General features: G+C 35.9%; 1 protein-coding gene across 1 annotated transcript in view; it reads right to left on the bottom strand.

Moving 5' to 3' along the window:
* LOC140778904 (uncharacterized) overlaps positions 1 to 21,251 on the bottom strand; it is a 36,921-nt gene that overhangs the window by 11,222 nt on the left and 4,448 nt on the right. Inside the window, exons 2-4 of the mRNA XM_073123800.1 lie at positions 16,113 to 16,165; positions 15,748 to 15,851; positions 7,795 to 8,155 (exon numbers count right to left, since the gene is read on the bottom strand). Of these exons, the coding sequence (XP_072979901.1) occupies positions 7,795 to 8,155; positions 15,748 to 15,851; positions 16,113 to 16,165 (518 nt within the window). The remainder of the gene's footprint in view (positions 1 to 7,794; positions 8,156 to 15,747; positions 15,852 to 16,112; positions 16,166 to 21,251) is intronic.

Here is a 21,251-nt window from a genome sequence, read left to right as displayed (position 1 = left end):
ATTCTTCAATTTTCCTCCATTAAAAGTGAAACAAGCTTCGCTTCTATATAAACAGTCTGGGTAAGGAATAAACAAATATCCATATGTATATATATATATATAAAAGACTTTAATAAGAGAGCTATCAATAAGTTAAAATCTGGAGTTATAGCAGGTTATAATATTGTACAAATGAAGTCACTTTTAAATTTTAATGGGCTATTAGTTAAAATTCATTACAAATAAAAAGATTCACTTTAACTGGTTTTCCTTTGCATGCATTCTTAATTAAACATCACTTTGAAGAATGGTGCATGTGGTTTTATATATACCAACGCAAATCATTCTTCGCTCACTACCATAAGTAAACATTCAAAATATATCCTTTTTCTTAGTATATATCCCAACATATTCTTCTTGTTGCAAATATGTGGTGTTAGAGCTTCAATTCAGATATTATGGAACACAAGGGAATAGGCTATCCGAGTTACGGTCGCCCTCGTGGAAGATGATTATCTATCCGAGTTGCTAATCTAGACAAAACTCAACATAGATCTTTCGAAGGCAATAGAGATCAATCCAGCCATTGGAATGATATGAGATTCAGATATGTTGTTCCTCTAAAATTTAGGAATTCAACGCAACCAGAATCTCGTCAATTAGGCGAGTAGATCAAAAGATATTATTAGGTTTATTTTTACTTATGTAATTGTCAAATTGTATTTCAAAATATAATTTATATTCATATAATGTGTCTAGATTTTTACGTATAAGTATATGCACAAGGTATGAGATATTTGATGAAAAATATTAAAGTGAAAGATTAATTTTAAAATCAAAGTATTCAAAATAATTTTAGAATCATTATTGAAGTGCTTAAACGGTGTCATAATGGTTAAAGAAGTGAAATTTTACCTAAAGGCACAAAAAACAGGCACTCTACATTCACCTATTTAGTTTGCCGTTTGAATAGCGCATTCGAACGCACTCCAGGCCTGTTCGAAGGCACCCTGCAACCATTTACACCGTGTTCGCACATACAGAAAGCTTATTTTGGTCGTTCAAACACATTGTGCAGGCGTTCACACATACAAAGGTAGCATTCACATATACAGAGATTCATATTTGGCTATTCACAACGCATTCACACTTCAAGTCACCATGTTCGAACACACTCAGGCCGCATTCGAACGCACCCACGTAATTTGCAATTTCTGAAGTTACATGAGACCTAATTTGACTTAAAATTGGCTTTATCTCTAAAAGGTATTTATCTTATCTTTAAGAGAATCCATGGAAAATCTTTGAAGAGATATTTATTTTATTTCTAAAGAATATTTATTTTATCTTTAAGAAATATTTAATTTTCTTTAAGAGATATTTATCTTATCTCTAAGAAATATATAAGGGTTTTAATTTAACCCTAAGAGAAGGACTATCAAGTATTAAATTGGAGATCATCTTTCAGAAAAGCCCCATCATTCATAATATAAAGATCATCTTTTGGAAGGCCATTAGAGATCAATTCTCAACTTTACACAAAACATGCTGAATTGTTCTCAACTTTACGCATCTATAACAGATCTGAAAGAACTACGTCTCGAAGGTCATTAAGACGAAAGGATCAACCTCAAAAGTCACTGAGGTTTGGAAACCTATCACGGAAAGCAGTGTGTCGTAGGGTCTAGCAAGTAAGGTTGGTACAAATTGCTTCGTGGAAATCGACGGGTGATCTATAAGTTTCTTGTTAACTATTACAGATTTTAGTGATTAGTTTTGATCCGAGTTTGGATCCGTGATTTTTTACCAAGTCCCATTCATCTTCGGCACAAGAGTGCTCAATCAGTGAAATAGGGTTTTTCCACATAAAAACTTTTGGATTGACAATCGTCTTTTTCACGCTTTATTTTTTGCATGTTATTATCGATATCGTGTGCACTATCTCCTAGGGCGTTTCTTACATTTTTCACCTAGTATCATAGCATACCTAAGGATTCACGTAAGTTTCAGTCCAAAAACCCTAAACAAAGCCTAATACGAAACAAATTAACCGACGTGCATTCGAACGCCCTTCAATCGTGTTCGAACGACCAAAAATAGGGCTCTGAATATGCAAACACGATTCAAATGTTCGAACGCCGCATTTGAATGTGCCCGCCAAAAGTCATCTTATTTTTTTGAAAGCAAAGATAGAAAATGATACATTCGAAGTAGTTTGGTCATATCCAATATGTATCTTATTCAAGAACCGCAAAAAACAGTAAATATTATATTATACTAGTATGGAAAAGTAGATGTAAAAGGTCACTTATAAAGTTATATTTGGTTCGGAAGTCATAAAACAGTGTAGATAGCATGCTTTTTGTCAAAATCGGGAAAAGGAGCTCCAATGGTACTTTAGAATAAGAATAATAGGTCCTTTTAGCCAAATCCAGGTTTTGGGTTATACCAAAAATGGCGGAACGTAAACGTTATAGTAGAATGATAGAGGTAAGTTAATGTTTTCAAAAAGAAAAATGGAAAAGTGATCCGGGCTGTTTCCCTCTCGACGATGAAGCTTATCCCCCATCGTCTCACTGGCCGATATCCACTTACTGCAAATTAGCTGTACTATAATAATCCAAATAGCAAAATTCTAAAGTATGTTAGCCCTCTGTATATACTATGTACTATTGTATTTCCAAAATAAAAGAAAAAATATATCTTCAACTATGAACAGACATGATTCATGAACATCAAACAGGTATTGACAAAGATATATTTTCTTAATTTCGCTCACAAAAAGTCATGTGGTCGTAATTATCACATGAAATTGTTGAGTTTCAAAAGCTTACTTGCCATGTATCAAGATGAAATTTCCCATTATCTATATTTGGTAAAGATCATTTGCTTGTAAGAATACCCATTCTAACAGCTGGCATATTTTGGTATATTGTACATAAGCATAAGGTATATGAAATAAATGCACCTCCATAGGCAGCAGTCTAGGACACTTTAGTCCACAACTAGAGGACCTGAATGAAGTACGACACCAAATGTAGTAAGAAACCCAAATAAGCCAATGAATATGACCAACTCAATCCTTCATACAAGTTGTAGCTATGTGCAGGTGCTTGATGATGGTCTAAACTAACTGATAGGCCTTGACATATGTAATGCAAAAGACTTGAATATTAAGTAGGTATATTAAGAATCTTGTGAAAACCCTATGATAAGAAGGTGAAGACAAAATTGATCCTCTAGTTAATTGCAAGTAGCCATCACTAAAATTTCATCCTCTGCAGTGTCAAGCCCTTCTTAATTCATCTGTAATTCGTATTAGTAGTTCAAAAGATAATTTTATAATCAATATCCTAATTAACCTGAGTAAAATATTGCTCCTAATTTCTAAAAGTGATTAAAGAAGACCAAGACTTATTGCCACCAAGGTTCGTCGGATCGACCGATCCGAATCCAGATCGGCTAGACCCAATCCCGATCCATGGCCGATCCTAGGATCGACCAATTTTGATCAAACCGGGCCAGATCTATTATGGATCTGACCCGGATCCGATCCGGAGACATCAATTATTGATGTCCCCAAGCACTTTCCCTTTCTCTCTTTACTCTTTCCTTCTAACTCTCTTTCACTCCTTTTTCCTTTTATTCTCACTCTCACTTTCTAACGGAGATATCTAGCTCCAACGAACTTCGACTAACTCCGGCAATGTAAATCTCACTCCAATGAACTATGGTTCATTAAGTATTCATTATTTGAAACAATTACATAATTCATATGCTATTATTATCTTCCTTAATATTCTCCTCAATATCCTCAGACATAAGATCCACTTAATGATTACTAGAGATAACAAGATCCATTTGATATGAATGATATAATGTAATTATTTTTTGAAGCACCAGACCCTAGATATCATTATTTTCAAACTTATGGTAATTATGATGATGGCTACAGAGATTTACGAGAGCCAACTCAGTATTCATCAAATTTTGACTTTTGAATAAGTTAGTACTTTTGTTTAATTTTTAAGCTCATATATGAATAATTATTACTTTCTTTCTTTTTTTTTGTCATGTTTTCTAAATTTTCAGATATTTTTCTGCATTTTTAAATATCCGATCTAAGCGACCAATACAACCAATACATATCATTTTTTTAGAAGGCTGATCCTGATCCTGATCTCGATTTTTCGAACCTTGATTGCCACCATCTAGAAATAATTTATCAATGTTGTTTATACTACTAAATGTGATGTGTCCCTGGTTAGGAGAGGTTATAATGGTGGAAGTATGGTGGAGATTACAATTTATTGCAGAGGTGTTGGTAGTGGAATCGACGGAGAAGAATGGCGCAGTTTGGTGATGAGCTAGGTGCGACAATGGTGTTGTTATGGGGCAGCCAGGGGTAGAATGTGGTTAGGGGTGGTCGAGAGGTGGAGTGGTGGTGGCTAGTGGCATGGTGAAGTAGGACAGCAATGGTGCGATGCAGTGAAGGGAGGAGTTGGTGGTCGGTGAAGGTGATGAGGTGGAAGATGATGGTGACGGTGGTAAGGGTAGATATGATACTTAGAGGGAAAGATAAGGGAGAAGCTGGTCAGCCCTAAGGATCTAAGGGATCGACGAAAGAAAGGAGGAGAAGCTTCAACCACTTAGTGAAGGGCTTTGGTGGCTTGAGGAAAACACGAGGGGTAGGGAGGACGAAATTGAGAGGGTAGGTGATTAGGTTTTAGAGATAACAATTATGATCAGATAAACATTAAGGGATTGCTCTCCACATATATATATAAAGACTAATCCAGCCACTTGACTAGAGCAAGTAATACTCGGACTCATAATATATCTAATGATTGGACTAAACCACTTAATCAACTCAACTAGACTTATTAATCAATTTAACCACTAGAATCCATAATTAGTAGGTACCCAAGTCTAGGACTCACTAAAATAAAATAGCAGGTAAAATGGAAAATGACTAAGCTAAGATAAATGGCTTGAAATAGCAAACCCAATATCCCCCAGTGAGGTGACTCAACAAGAACAAAATTATATCATTCCACCATGCATCTACTCACTATGTCCTCAAAGTGAGTAATCATGGAAGCAATCCTCGAGTGGAGCTACCAATGGCCGTGACATCTCCCGCGTGTCCGAAACCATCTAGGGTGGCTTAAGCAACCCTACCATCGAACGCAAGGCAACGCCGATTTGGTATCAAATCATATTTTCCGCTGGTCCCTTATCTTTGTCTTCGTCAACCTCTTCTAGCAATATAATTGCTGTTGGAATCTTTGTGTATTTATGACCCTATATGTATCACTCATAGCAATAGAAGCATAACCTTTTGGAACGCCGCTCCTCCACTTAAGCATGGCTAAGTCTCATATAGTTGCTACTTCTGAGAGCATTAGGGGCTTGAAATCACCTTATTTCAATAGGGCCATCAATGGCCATGGGTGGTTGAGGTTTAGACCTTGTGTCTGCTAGGTCCAGTAGGTCTTTGTCGTCATCCACAGCTCCAAGATTATCTCTTCAACATTTGTGCGACAAAAAAGGCCTCTAGTGGTCAGGTGGCCTTGACTTCAACTTGAAAGTCACACCGGAGCCTACTGATGAAGATACTATTCAATGCTAGATTGCTAGTGCTCTCAAATTCTTCTTGATAAACTCACACTATGATTTTTCGAGCCAACTTGGTAAGGACGGCTTAGAAGTTTTCTTAATCGGATGGTCCAAACCGAATACACAACGATTCCGCAAACTTGCCCCATGACTAAAATGGATGGGCTCGCTGCATTGCTTAGAACCACCGTATTGCCATCTCCTCTAGATAGAAGGAAGCCAACAGGGCCCTCTGGCCCTCAGGTGTGTGCTCATATTGGAAGAACTGTTTGATACGGTAGAACTAGTCAAGTGGATCTTCCCTATTGAATGCCGAAAAATTCAACCGCATGGTTTCCCCTTGGATCCTTATTCTCTACTCTTTCACTAGAGGGTATGCACTACGTCCTCAATAGTCATCACTAGCCTCCTCGAAGCCAAAAACCAGTGGTGCTTGATATCGGGTGAGCACCGACGACGCACTGGTCCTGCTTGGTGCTAGTGTGGGCAAGACCAGGCATCACGGATGTGGGTCCATGAGCTCCTCCAAGTCTTCTCTGAACAACATAGGTGGTGGAGGTGGGAAGTCGTTGCTCGGACCGGGGCAACACAGTTGCGCCTTAGTTTTGGCCTAATCTAACAGTAGATCTAGGGCCGATGCTCATGGTCGATGGTGATCTTCCCCTTGGATCTTCTCTCCTCGAGTCTGCTCGAACATAGTGAAAGATAGCCATGTCCTAGTATAGGGTTGTTGAGGCATTGGATCCTCATATTCTTCCCACTCTTCAAAATCATAGACTAACGGCTCAATGGAGATCGGTGATGTTCGGTGCCTGATTCGGGACACCTTACTACTGGGGTGGGCACCAATTGCTCCCTTGGCGGTGGTGTACTCCTCAATAGTTCTCCATCAACCGGTGGTGGTGGAGAGGTTTGGTTGCGAAGGGGGCTCCGTTACCAAGGGGTTCTACTGTGAGCCGATAAAAATTTGAGTGAAGCCTCCATGGAGGCTTGCATGGCTCGCTGCAACTCCATCAAGACGACTATCATCTGGACCAAATTTGAATGTCCTAGCGAAGTCAAAGGTGATGCAACTATCTGGTGAGTTAGGGATTGGGTTTGCCTCAAAAGTTGTCACTTCCACCTTTGTGGAGGTGCCTTCATATGGATGCAAAGCTATAGATTGGATGTGGTACGCATGGTAGTCCAAGAAACGGTGGCTCTGATACGACTTGATATGTCCCTAGTTATGAGGGTTTTGATGGTAGAAGGATGGTGGAGATTAAGGTTTAGAGCAATGGTGTTGGTAGTAGAATTGTTGAAGAAGAACGATGCAGTTTGTTGATGAGCTTAGTACAACAACAGTGACAATGGTGCTGTTGTGGGACAACCAGGGGTAGGATGTGGTTAGGGGTTGATCTGAGATTTAAGATGGTAAAGGGTGGTCGAGAGGTGCAGTGGTGGTGGCTATTGGAGCAATGAAGGTGTGATATGGTGAAGGGAGGAGATGGTGATCAGTGGTGGTGATGGCGTTGATAGTGGTGATAGGGTGGATGGTGATGTGATGGTAGTAAGGGTAGATATGATACTTAGTGGGAAGACTCAAACTAGGACTCTAATTATGTCAAGCCACTTGACTAGACTAAGTAATACTTGGACTCATAATACATCTTATGATTGGACTAGACCACTTAATCAACTCAATTATACTCATTAATCGATTTAATTACTTGAGTCCATAATTAGCAGGTAACCAAGTCTAGGGCTCACTAAAATAGCAGGTGAAATAGAAAATGACCAAGCTAAGATAAATGGCTTGATATAGCCAATCCAATGTCTTTCCCGTGAAATGACCCAATCAGATTCGAATCACATCAGAATGGCGCTCAGTGTGATCCTCATAATTGAATTTGATAATATGAAACTCTTGTACAAATGACAAACTGTTCAAAAATGTTTAATAATGAATGCTACTATATGCTTACAATTTCTTAGGGAAGGTTTGGATAAGGAATTACAAATATGTTCTCAATATTCCTGATCAGGTGAGATTAAAATCCTAACGTGAAACTTAATGATAAACAAACAAATAAAGTCATGCAGGAATTAAACTGCTTTCACAATTTCATCTAAGTAGCTAGAAATGACAAAATGATATAAAATAAACTTGAAAAAGCAAAGTAAAGAAGGTTGAGCAGGGAAGAGAGTAACACTGACATATTCAAGCATTTCAGTGTTTAAAGTGCAAGGTCCAAATTTATCGGGTCTTGAGCTTGAGCTTGATTGCAGCTTTTTCTCTTCTAACCATTTCTTGGCCTCCATAACAGCTGTGTTGCAAAGGGAAGGTGCTGCTTGAAGGGGAGAAGGTGAAAGAGCACTAAGTCTACTAGTGGAATATGGGATTGATCCAAGTAGGTCACTGTTCTTGCTCACAGAATGCCAAGCAGTTGAAAAAACACCAGCATTGTCTGCGGTCCTGTTTGATAACTCCTTTTGCCTTCCATATTCAACCACTTCCTCAGATGAAAGGTCTACAACTCGTGATTCTATTATCTTCATCAATTTATTACATTCGTCCCTGATAACAAATACAATGATTATAGTCAAATGAAAAGCATGGAAATCCTATAACTCTCAGTAAGGGTAAGGACACACCAAAAGACAAATGAGAAATTAGATATAAGCAGGACTACTGACTTAGCAATAGTGATGAACAAACTGGAGAATTTAGAGCCAGTTAGTCCAATACAATAAATTCAGAGAGCTAAAGTTCATTCTCATCATTTCTTTGTTACAGAATTCTTTGATTGATATAAAAGAAAATAGCTTTTTATATGTATTGCTGCCCTGACAGGCAGAGGGCATGCTAGCATAGTACCAAACATGACACGACAAGTGCCACACAGGACTCCTCACCTCATAGCAGCGATCCACTGCTGCAAAGTGGCTCCTAGAGGCAATTAGCAGCAGAGGACAGCCCACAGAGGTGTTTCTAGCAACCAGAGGGCAGATGATGGAGGCAAAGGGGATGGACTGATGGAGAAGGTGGTCATGCCATAAAGGGTTCGATGAGAGATGAGGAAAATGATCTGCTCAGGCAGATCACCTCTTAAGTTAGGTTCAAACCCTAAGCAGATCTAACTTAAAGTGAGCGGATGATCCACATACTTTTAAGAAGGGCTCTATACTATTAAGTAAGATTCTCTTTGCAGATCTTTTGTATTTCTACAATCCTTTTCATTCCTGTAAGTGAAGAATGGCTAGGGCAACAGTGATTGAAGAGGAGAGGGCTAGGGAAACAATGAGGGCTTGGCAAGGAGATAGATAGGCATGGGGTTGGCAGTCGAGGCTCCCGGACATGATAGGTACTTTATCTTTCCTTCTCTCTGTCTCTCTCATGAGTCGACGATGGCAACACAGCAGTCCTTGGTTTTTTACATGAGTTTCATTGAAAACTTTTTGAGCATTTTGCAAGATAAACTTGAGATAAGTTTCTTATTGCAACTTTCTCTCATTTTATGTTTCCAAATCACCCAATTTCATTGTTTCTAGACCAATTTGTCTTTGCTTTATTTTTTAGTAGAGAGTGAAAATTATGCTTTTCATTTAATGTCAAGTTGTCCTTTTCCAAAAGAAAACATTAATTTTTTCAAACAGCACTTTTAAACTCAATAATTAAATATTCTTCTTCTTGATCATCTTTCTTTTACCAACATTCTATCTAAACAAACTTGTCATTATTGTCTTCACAAGCCTATATGAGCTCATAAGCCTACTTATCAGTTTTTACTTTTTATTTGATGTTACTTAGTATTCAAATATTTACCTAAAGATATATTAAATTATTTATAACAGTGGATTATGACATTTAAAAATGCACATATGTTCGATGTTTGGTATTATTTTTATCATATGAACCCCAATCAATATTTGTTAGATGGATTAGAAAGATTATTCAATCCTCCCCAACTTTATCTCTCATAAATACCTTCAAATTCAACTTTATCAGGGTTAAATATTCATTACAAGATAATAACTTATAAAAAGAACGTACATTTGTTTAGTGTTTTCGTCATGGTTCCAAGTTTTAGCCAATCTCGCCCGATTCAAACTTTCCTTCTCTCTTCTCTCTCTGTTGCCCCATCTCTCATTTCTCTCTCTAGCCTTTTCCTCTTTCTCTTCCTCTGTCTCTCTTATTTAATCTTTGTACTCTCTTTTCTACTGCAATAAGAGAGTTAGATAGAGAGACCAGAGAGAGTGGAGAGTGAGAGAGAGGAGGAAGAGATTGAGAGGGAGTAACAGATAGAGAAGGAAAGAGAAGGGAGAAAGAAAAGAAATGAAAAAAAAATGAGAGCAAATAATTGCCTTGCGGCAGTAAGAGAGGGTGGAAGAGAGAGAGAGAAGAGGAGGGAGAGAAGAAATGAAAAAAATAAAATCAGAAAAATAAATTTACCTTGTATAAGAGAGAAAGAGAAAGGAGAGAGAAGAAAGGAATTATATATATATATATGCCTTGGTAGTAATAGAGAGAAAAGAGAGAAAAAAGAGGGGGAAAAAGAAGAGATAGCTAATTCAGTTTTCATCAAAATTTTGAGTAGGTTAATGCACTTTTTGTTTTTAAACTTCATATATGAGTAATCATTATTTTCTAATCATTTTTAAAAAAAAATTTAACTATTTCTGCATTTTTAAATAATATTTAAAATTTTATGTAATTAAAAAATAGTCTGATCCGATACAAGCTGCTGATTCTGATACCGAGTTTTGGAACCTTGGATTTTGTTATATTACTCTCGTATGAACTCTAATCAATATTATTTTAAATGTATTAGAAGATTTATCCAACATCTCAAACTTTATCTACATAAGAATCTTCAAATTCAACATAATTTGCTGCTAAATAATGTATTTCATTGATGAATGATGTTATCCTCTATTATATAGAATAATTTGTTGATGTTTATCATATCTATCTCATATAAACTCCAATCCTAGTTATTTTAGATGTGTTAAAAATTTTATACAATCTCTACAACTTACTCTTTTATGAGCATCTTCAAATTGACTTATTCAAGGGGCTAAAAATTCGTTGCAAAATGACAACATAAAAAAATAGAAAAATACTGCAATCTGTAATAATCTGCTTTTGTTCACTGTTTTGGTCATATCTTTCTCATATGAACTCATATCAGTATTATTTTAGACACGATGGAAAGATTATCTAATCCCATGCAACTTCATCACTTACAAGTATATTCAAATTAGATCTTTGTGACGAAAAATTTATTGAAATATGTCAGCTTGAAAATATAACATAATCCACTGATAATTGATGTAATTTTATTAAATAACATAATCCACTTTTGTTCATTGTTTATTCACATCTTTTGCTTGTTACTTCAATTGGTATTATGTTGGATCCTCTGGAAAGATTATCTAATCCTCTACAATATAAGCTGTCACAAATTCAATCTTTTCAGTAGCTAAAAGTTCTAAGAAGATGATAGCATAAAAAATAACAAAATCCGTTAATACATGACATAATTCGTTATTGTTCACTGTTTTGGTCATATCTTTCTCATATTAACTCCAATGGGTACTATTTTAAATGCATTAAAAAAGTTATTCAATCCTCTACAACTTCATCTTTTAAAAATATCCTTAAATTCAACCGTTTCAACGGCTAAAAGCTCGTTGGAAGATAACAGCTTACAAAAATAACGTAATCCATTGAAAAATAATATAATCCATTAATAAATGATGTAATCCACTTTTACTCACTGTTTTAGTTATATTTTTCTCAAACAAACTCTGCTCAATATTATTTTATATGTGTTGGAAAATTATTCAATCCACTAAAACTTTATCTCTCAATTCGACCTTATTGAGGACAAAATATTCGTTGGAAGATGACACCAGCTTAAAAAATAATGTAATCCATTGATAATTAATGTAATCTATTATTAAATACATAATTCGCTTTTGTTCACTGTTTGCGTCATATCTTTCTCATATGAAATCCAATCAATATTATTTTGGATCAAATCAAAAGCTTATATGATCGTCTATCACTTCATCTCTCATGAGTAATCTTCAAATTCAATATTTTTATGGCTAAAATTTTGTCAAAAGATAGCAGTTTAGAAAATAATGTAATATGTTGAAAAATAACGTCATATATAATATGTTGATAATTGACGTAATCTGTTATTAAATAATATAATTCACTTTTGTTCACTGTTTTGCTCATCTTTCTCATATGAACACCGATCGATATTATATTGGATGTGTTGGAAAACTTACTCAATCATTTGCAACTTTATCTCCCCGGGGATTTTGAAACACAGAACATTTTCAGCAGCTAAAAATCTATATATTTTATAAGTTATCAACTTCCAATAAAACTCCTTCATTAGTTTTGAGGGGTGTCAACACAACCTTTCTTAGAATGCATCCATCCATTGAAGCTAATAAATAATCTTGGCATAGGATAACTTCCCTACAATAATGTACTTGGCAAAAGTTGACTCAACCTAATAACATGACTTTTAAACAATCTTGGGTTTAGTCTAATCGGGTTTGAATCATAAAAGGATCAATAAGCCTAACTCGATTAATAATCCGTCACGTTCGGGTTTATAACACTAACCTATTTGACCCATTTATTTATACTGGTTGAGTTGAGTCAATCTGCTAACCCGATTAATTCATCTCATATACCCAACATAAGTTAGATAGCTTTGCCCTAACCCTATCTCTTCATTTTTCTCCTCTTCCTTTTGTAATTGCAGTAAAAATAGATAGCGCCTCCTCATTTTTAATGAGATGCTAGCTCTCGCCAGCAAAAATACATGGGAAATCAATATATGTCGAAAGTCTCTCGTACAAAGCCACCTTTGAACATACCATTTTATCTAATATTTCCATGATCAAATCTTTCTCATCAAAGAGCACCTCTACAATGCTGAAAGTCGATTAGAGCAATACTAGGTTTGATTTTTTTATTATTCTTTTGTTCAATCTTTATTTACTTCTTCTCTAATAGGTTTTTCTATCCTTTTTTTAATTTGAGGTTGTTTGAGGTTTTTTTTTCTTTTGATGTAGGTGATAGATGAAAAGGGGCATGAATGCCCAAGGATTGAGGAGGTGCATCAAGAAGGAGATGATCATCTCAGGGTAAAAATGATTTGGTGGCTCAATGCACTAAATTAGAGAGGGCGTGGGGTCCATATGAACGAGATCTTGAGAAGGTCATGGAATTTTATGATGATTTAAGGAAAGAGAATGACGAAATATGAATGAGACTGCAAGACAACACTGCTGTAAGATATCAATCCTCTGATTAATTGGTGAAAGTGACATGGTTAGGTGGGGTATTAGTTAGTATGGTGATTCTATGAATTCTTTGGAGAATGATGAGCATGTGCTTGTTCTTTAATTCTGTGTGAATTCTTTGGAGAATCCAACTTAATTGGTGACTAGGACTGCTCCAGATGACCCAGATATCAATCCTCTGATTAATTTGTGAAACTGACATGGTTAGGTGGGGTATTAGTTAGTATGGTCATTCTATGAATTCTTTGGAGAATGATGAGCCTGTGCTGGTTCTTTAATTCTGTGAATTCTTTGGAGAATCCAACTTAATTGGTGCCTAGGACTGCTCCAGATGACCCAATCACCCAATTGCTAGTAGATGTCAAATGGGCATACCACTATATTGGTCTTTCAAAGCTTGTTTGATATCATATTGATAAGTTACGGAACGTCCACTTTAATATTTGGATTAATTGCAGGAAGCAGTCCGCGCAACCGAGAGAAAATATTCACCAAATATTCTCCCATAGTCTAAAAATTACGAAACCAAGGGTGGTTAATCCGTAACTTCCTAATCTACGTTTTTGGTATTTACGCCTTTCGCAGATTAGGATTGCAACTGAGACGAAAATACGCTAGAGTGGGGGTGATGGTGGTGGTGACGGGCAGAGAGGATGATAGGATTATGGATGATAATGGAGATGAGGATGGATGGTTGATGTAGTTTCAAGGAGAATGATGAAAAGGGAGAAGTAGCCGAGATCCCAAGGAGGAGGGAGGCCTCGACAGACGAGGGAGATTAGAAGATAAATAAGACCTTGCTAATAGTAGAGGTGGCTGATTGGTAAAGAGGGAGGAGGGAGATTAGGATGGAGAGACTAGAGAGAAGATAGAGGAAGATTGAAACCAATATTCATTCATCATAATAATTTTAGCTGTCATTTGCACCTTTAAAAAGGCTAACCAACAAACTAAAATAACAATTATTAACCTTAATACTAGTGGACTCTTGTCGATCGCGTTCGAACGGGGTCGACCACGTTCGAACGCACAAAATACGTTCTCTGTGAATGCGAACTGATGCAGGCATTCGAACGCGCCCCTTTCTGCATTCAAACGCGACCTATAAAATCTTTATTTTTTTGAAAATAAACAACTAATATAATAAGAAAAGACTTTAGTAAGGTGTATCACATATATTCACGAATTAGAACTGTATGGTATTCAATATCATATGCACACTTAATTGCCTCTAAAACTAGTATGAGATTATGATAGACATTTTTAGCAGTGGAATCTACTTTACAACCCTACCAATTAATGATTACTCTTACATACATGAATTCAACATTGACTTTTTATTAATTGGCAAGTTTAAGCTTCTTTTTTTTTTTTGGTTTATTGTCAATCATTCCTTCATTCAATGCTTTTACATAGAATTGTATAGGCAAAGAAGTTTCAAAAGAGAAATATATATCCAAGAAAAGTCATTCTACAACTTTTCACATATCAATGTATAGCTTGTTATTGTCAAGCTATACATTGTTCTGATCCAGCTTTATTAATTTATACATTGATATGTGAAAGATTGTCCTGATCTAGTTACAAAATTCTAATCCAGCTACATTGTTTTTCTCTACAGATAACTGTAACAGGAAAGAAGTTTCGAAGGAGGAATATCTATATATTGTGCAGTTCAGATCCCTTTTATTGGAGAAGCGCACATCACTAGTTTAGTGATGTTGGCAAATTGGAATTCCATTTGGTTTTTCAGTTTTTGTCTTCCATTCAAATTGTCAATATGTATCTTTTAATGAGTTGTCAATTTTGAAGCTTACTTGTATGCTAAATTTGTGGAAATATGTGAAGTCTAAAAGAAATGTAATCTGTTTATTGTATTTCATGTTGTTGCTAATAAACAATATGTCTAGTAGATATCACCAAGATATTGTAAGATAAATATTTATATATGCTAGATTTGTGTTGTATTTATTTTTGTTAGTTTAGTTATAAAATTCTGTATATATTCTAAATCTTGTTGTCCAAGTTTTTGTGATAATTGTGTAATTGGGTTAACCATGTGGTATAAAGAACACAACTCTTTTATTAAATAGGTTAAATGGGTCGTGTTCATGTTTAACATTTTTCACCTATTTAATAAATGGTCGTGTTCATATTTGCATTACCTTAACCCAATCGGAACCCAGTGAAACCAACCCAACCCAAACCTGGCAAACCCAACATGTTTGAAATTATTCTTCTTTTTTACCACACGATTACCACAGAAAGTAAATCTTAAGGCGACGCGGAGATCAAGCTTGCTGAAATATGATGCTCTTATCAACTCATCCAGCAACTCCTCTATGACGAGTATCGGGTACCGGTCCTTGATGGTGATAGAGTTCAACGCACGATAATGCACGTAAAAATGCCAACTCCTATCCTTCTTCCGCACTAGCAGCACTGGAGATGAATAAGAACTCCAATTCGGTTGGATAATACCCTGCTCCAGCATCTTAGCAACCAATCTCGATATCTCCTCTTTCTAGATGTGAGGATAATGGTAGAGCCAAACATAATAACATGATTTGGTGATAATTTTATAGTAAACTAGCAATAAACAACCATAGGCTTTTTATCTCATGCACAAAGAATGAACAGTTCAATATGCAGCAAAAGCATACAAGAAGAAACTGAAGGGGACACAAATCTTTTGCATCCAAAAATGACACTTGAGCACTTGGGAAAGGCATATGTAAATTTCCAGTTTAGCACAAAAGGGAGTTATAAAAAGAGATCAGAGCAGCACAAATCTAGAAGAACAGAAAATCAGGAAAGGATTTGTTTCTTAACTACCTCGAGAAGGTTTCTTGCATAAGCAACTGCTCAATAGCAAGTTTAGAGTCACTTATAGGAACAATTGCTTTTGACTCCATATGACCCCTGATTAACCCTGTTCCCTGCTCAAACATGAACAAAGTGCAATTATCCATCATGTCAACTGAGAAAATTCTCACACATTATCTTGTAGTGAGAAATTCCAAAAGTTGCATGCATTGCCTTGACACAATGAGATGCCCAAATATGAAATATAATAAATTGACGTATGAATTTAACTAGCATGCATTGGTATTAACATCATTAAGATAATACATTACATTCATGCTCGACCTATATTAGGTTAAGTGATTCTGTATGCAAGAACATAATATCGAAATTACTTGATTTGATTCCTGAAGCATTCCTTGAGATACGTCAGCATCATTCCCTTTGTCTGCATAAGTAGATTAAGATGCCACCAATAAGCTAAGTAAAAATGATCCAGCTATATTATCACTAAAGTCACTACTTTTACAAAATGAAGAGGACAAAAACCAATGAATGGGAACCATAATCTCACTGCCTGTAAACATAACAATCCTAAACTTGGAAACAAAAATAAAGAAGCTACAGCAAATCCTACAAATGTTACAGCTTGCTCATTTTCCATGTGATGGTAAGAGATGTACAAAACAATATGCATATTATCTGCTCATCAGGAAAATTCATAGTTTGGAACTTTTAAATGATTAGATTCAATTTATTTCAGTGGGTTTGACTAGATCTATAACAAACCTGCTGACTAGAGATTGAAAATTGATTCTCATCAATTTTCCGAAAAAAATTCCTTCACTGGAGTTTCTCCCCCTCCTCTTGCCATTACTCTGAGGACCATGCTCTGATCCTCTCACTCCCTCATCCTAGTAGTGCTATGGGCACTACCATTGTTGTTGGCACCACAACCACCACTATGCCTACCATCATAGTGACGGTTATGGCACTGGTGGTCATAGTGTTAAAGTGATAATTATGTCTGAGGTGCAGATAATATAATTAAGGGGATGCATTACAAGAGAAGAGGTGGTCAAAGTAATAATCACAGTTATTATTATTTTTTACCAATCAAGGTTAGAGTTAGAAATTGAGCATACCAAACCAAGGTTAACATTGGAAATTGAGCGCACCAAACCAAGGTTAAGAGTTGGAAATGGAACATAGTCACAAGCTCAATTTGGTTTATGTATTTCCAATATAACATGGTTGACTGGAATACAGTGCAATCTCGTTTACTTGTAAACAAGAAATTTTTTCAGACTTGAAATTAACTAGATTCTAGATTTTGATGAACTGAGATCAATTGAATCTATCTCAATTTGATTCCAAATAGTAAAAACTAAAAAGTACAATGTAAACAATAATCCAAAGTCCCAACTACAGGGTCAACTTCAAAGTAGGTGAAATGAAAAAAGAATTGACATGTACATCAAGTATACATGCCCTTGGGAGTTGAAGAACTACTGGAAACGGTTGTTAATATACCATTTGCCACAACTGAAATTTAAAAGGTGTAGCTATAGCTGTTAACGATATCCCGATTTAAATCATACATTTCCAACTCTACATATTGAGGCCTTTTTCTTTTCTTTTTCCTTTTTCTTTTCTTTTTCTTTGGCCCAGAAATACTCTATGTTAGTTATCAGACAGACTTTAAACCATAGGATTGCTTAAAGTGAAACATAACCAGGTAGTTACCAAATAACCTTAGATCAAAATTAGGTAAAGAATATCTAACAGAAGCGATCTGGATCTGAAGAAACGAACCAGCAACATTGAGTGAAAGGTTTTGGGGCAAATTCACTGGAATCTACAGCAACAGGTTAAAAACCAGGAAATGATTCAGAGAAGTAAATCGAGTGGAAAAGAGATCTATTGGAGAAAGATAGTAAGGTTATTACTGGAAACCAGTCAAATAGATCTGAAAGAAACAGAGTCTGTTGATGGCTTTCCCAGAGACTATTGGATTAGATCTGATCTAGGGTGTGTAGCTATGAAGCACAGATACAAGATACAGGATACAGATAAGATACAATACTGACATGGGGATATGACAAATTTTCAAAAAACATGATACAATACATTTCGGATACGGCAATTAATTATATAAAAAAAATTTCTATCCTAACGACAATCTATGCATGTGCATGTACAAAAAAAATTATATTCTAATGACAACCTACACATAACATTGCATTCAATATTTTAATATATCTATTATCTATATAAGTATTTAATAGTAAAAATGAAAGTAGTAGATACCAAAGACAATTAAACAAAGAATAAATCAACATACAACAATTAATGCAGCAATATGAGAATAGTAAATATCATTGTATTCATATAATCATTTACCTACTAATTTAATGGAGAAAAACAAAGAAAACCTAGTATTTTCTTTGTTCCTCAAAGAACTATAGTAAATATCATTGCATTCATATAATCATTTACCTACTAATTTAACAGAGAAAAACAAAGAAAACCTAGTATTTTCTCTGTTTTACAGAGAATTTTTGTTCTCTGAAAAACAAAGAAAATTTAGAAGAAAAAAAAAGAAAAGGGGGAGAATAGCATGAAAGAGTGAGAGAGGGAAGATCAGCGTGAGAGAGTGAGAAAGGAAGATCGGCATGAGAGAGTGAGAAGAAAAATTTCGAGAAGATACTGTGAGAGTATTGTAGGAGTGAGAGAGGAAGATACCGGCATGAGAGAGTGAGAGAGGAAGATACCAACGTGAGAGAGTGAGAGAGGAAGATCGGCGTCGAGGGTGTCGTCATTGGCTGTTCGTCAAGAGAGAGGGAGAGCAGCCCCATCGGTCACCAAGAGAAAGGGCTAAGGCATGTAATTTTGTAGAGAAGGGGAGAACGAAAGGGGGAGCCAGGGGGGTAAGTAATCGGGTAATAGGTCTATAAAATTAAACCCACCCCAATTACCCATTAAAACCAAAAATGTATCCACCCCATATCTGTAAATAAAAATTAATTATTTTAATTTTAACTACTCTAAAAACGTATCGAAAACGAATCCGGGTCGTATCGCCCAAAATGGAGTATCCATGCTCCCTAGGTGTGTAGGCAAGAATTGGAAAATGTATGGCTATATGTATAAGATATGGATGATAGAACATTTGCACTAAAATTACCTTTGTCTATAAATGCTTCCCTATGAAGCACAAATATGCGATACAATTACAAATAAAATAGGATATGAATTTGAGGATATAGCAAATCCTCAAAAAATAAGATACAAATATGGCAAGGATACGGCAATAAATAAATTGATAATTTATATATATATAATTATATATGCAATCTATTGTCGATATGGTGGTGAGGTAGGGAGAAGAGGAAAGGGAAAGAAAGACCTTTGCCTTATCCTTTTAAGTCCAAACGGGAAAGAAAGCCCTTCGTGCTCCACGTAGTGGTGAGGCGAAAAGATGGGTCATTAGAGTGAATGAATGATAGTGAAATGCTGCAAAAAAAAGCCCTCGTCGATCACAAGCCGGAGGAGAGAGGTGGGTGGTAAAGTTCGTAGAGAGAGAGGGGGAACGGAGGGATGGAAAGAGACGGCTAAAGGGGAAAGAGAGATAGGGAGAGGAGGGCAGCACTGTTGACGATCCTGAACCGCTTGTCATCTAAGCAAAGAATTTTTCTCGTATCTAAGCTTTTGTGTCACCCAATTTTAACCCTTAACAGGTAGTTACCTACGTTAATAGCTGCATAACCCATTCTTGATATGAACCCAATCCTCTATACCAAAAAATATCTGAAAATATATCCACACCGTATCCTGACATATCATGCATGTACGAGGACAGATCCAAGCCTTATCTAATAATTAAAAGTAATATTTCTTTTGGCATTTCTGTAATCAATGTCACATTGGTGTCGTATTGGTTTATTAGTGTCGTATCTTGTTATATGTTCAACAATCAGCACCCAAACACTAATAAAAGAGAAGGATGGACTAATAGCCCAATGGCAATCAGAAATCTACTAAGATAATCTAACAAAGAAAAAGAGTAGTGGGTAAGCTTGCTTGAAATGTCAGTAGCAAATTTGCATCTTTAAAAAGTGGGAGAGGTGATGTGCAGAGGTAGCACACACAAAAAAAGAGAAGAAGAGGACTAAGATAGGAGAAGATAAAAAAGAAACAAAAAAGGGTATGATGTGCCTCTATTGCAAATGGTCGAAGAGGAGGAAGAAGAGAGCAAAGAAAGAGGAGAGAGATGGATTTTGGTTACTATAATAGAGGTTTTACATGGTTTGGAGTTTCAATCAAGACAGAACAATACAGACCGAAACTTAAAACTAAAACCAAAACCCATTGGTTAAGGTTGAAAACTTGAAACAAACAAGATTGTTGGTTTTGACCTTAGTTTCAAACCGATGCCAGCTATTAATCATTCTAATTCAAGCCAAATTTTCCACTTTTTCTAGAGGAAAAAACTGAACCAAAACCAAAGCTTCAAACGATGTTTTTTATAAAAACAAATAAGGCAAAAAGACAAAACTAGAGAAGAGAAAAAGTTGCGAGGTGGAAACCACGTATCCCTAAATCGGCCGATCCCGAGTCGAATTGGTTGATCCGGATCAAGATCGGCCATAACTGATTGCGACCTGGACCCAAAACCAGTCTCGGTCTGGGATCGGCCAGTTTCAGCCATATCGACCAATCTATCTCGACCGTATCGGCCGAAACTATTAGTTGTAAACAATAATATCGGCTGAAATTAAAATTTTTTTAAGATTCAGATTGAATTTAAAATATATCTAACCTAGGAGATATTAGTAATTGATGTCAGTCTTCTTTTCAAATTTTTAGTTTTTACCCTCTATCTTTCACATACACACTCCTCCCACTCTCACACTTCACCGAGGTTATCCGATGGCCAATCCGATGAGCCCTCTGGCTAGTCCACACTTTCATGAACTCGAATAAGTTTTTTTTCTCATTTCTCTTTTCCCTCTTTCTCACCCACTATAAAACAACAGTGAGGAGAGATCTCTCTCTTCATGTTGTTCTGCAGTAATAATTTACGAGCATAAAAATTTATCTAATTTAAGTCAAAATTCATTATAATTTTGAGTGAGTTTTTCCTTTCGTTTAGGCTTTATGACTAATTTTTATTTTCTTATTTTTCTGTTATTTTTTATAAATTTTTCTGCATTTTAAACAATATTTAAATTTTACATAATTAAAAATATTCCGATCCGATATGACAGTTGATACGACTGGTACAGCCAATACGATCGATACATATCATTTTCTCTAACGACCGATCCCGATCCCGATTCCGATACTGAGTTTCGGAACCTTGATAGAAACAGAGGAAAAGAAGTGAAAGAAGAAAAAAAAAGAACAAGTAAGAAAAAAAAAGAGATCTCTTAAAATATTTATAGTAACAAGTCGAGACAGTGCGGGAAAATAAGAAAGTAAGAAGAGGCATGAAACCCAAACAACAACTTTCACCTGAGAAAATGCTTTGA

This window comes from Typha angustifolia, chromosome 15, assembly GCF_048772165.1.
Source record: "Typha angustifolia cultivar Huaian chromosome 15, ASM4877216v1, whole genome shotgun sequence".
Lineage (NCBI taxonomy): Eukaryota > Viridiplantae > Streptophyta > Magnoliopsida > Poales > Typhaceae > Typha > Typha angustifolia.
Note: the sequence above shows the minus strand (reverse complement) of the source record. Positions and strands in the feature narration are given on the sequence as shown.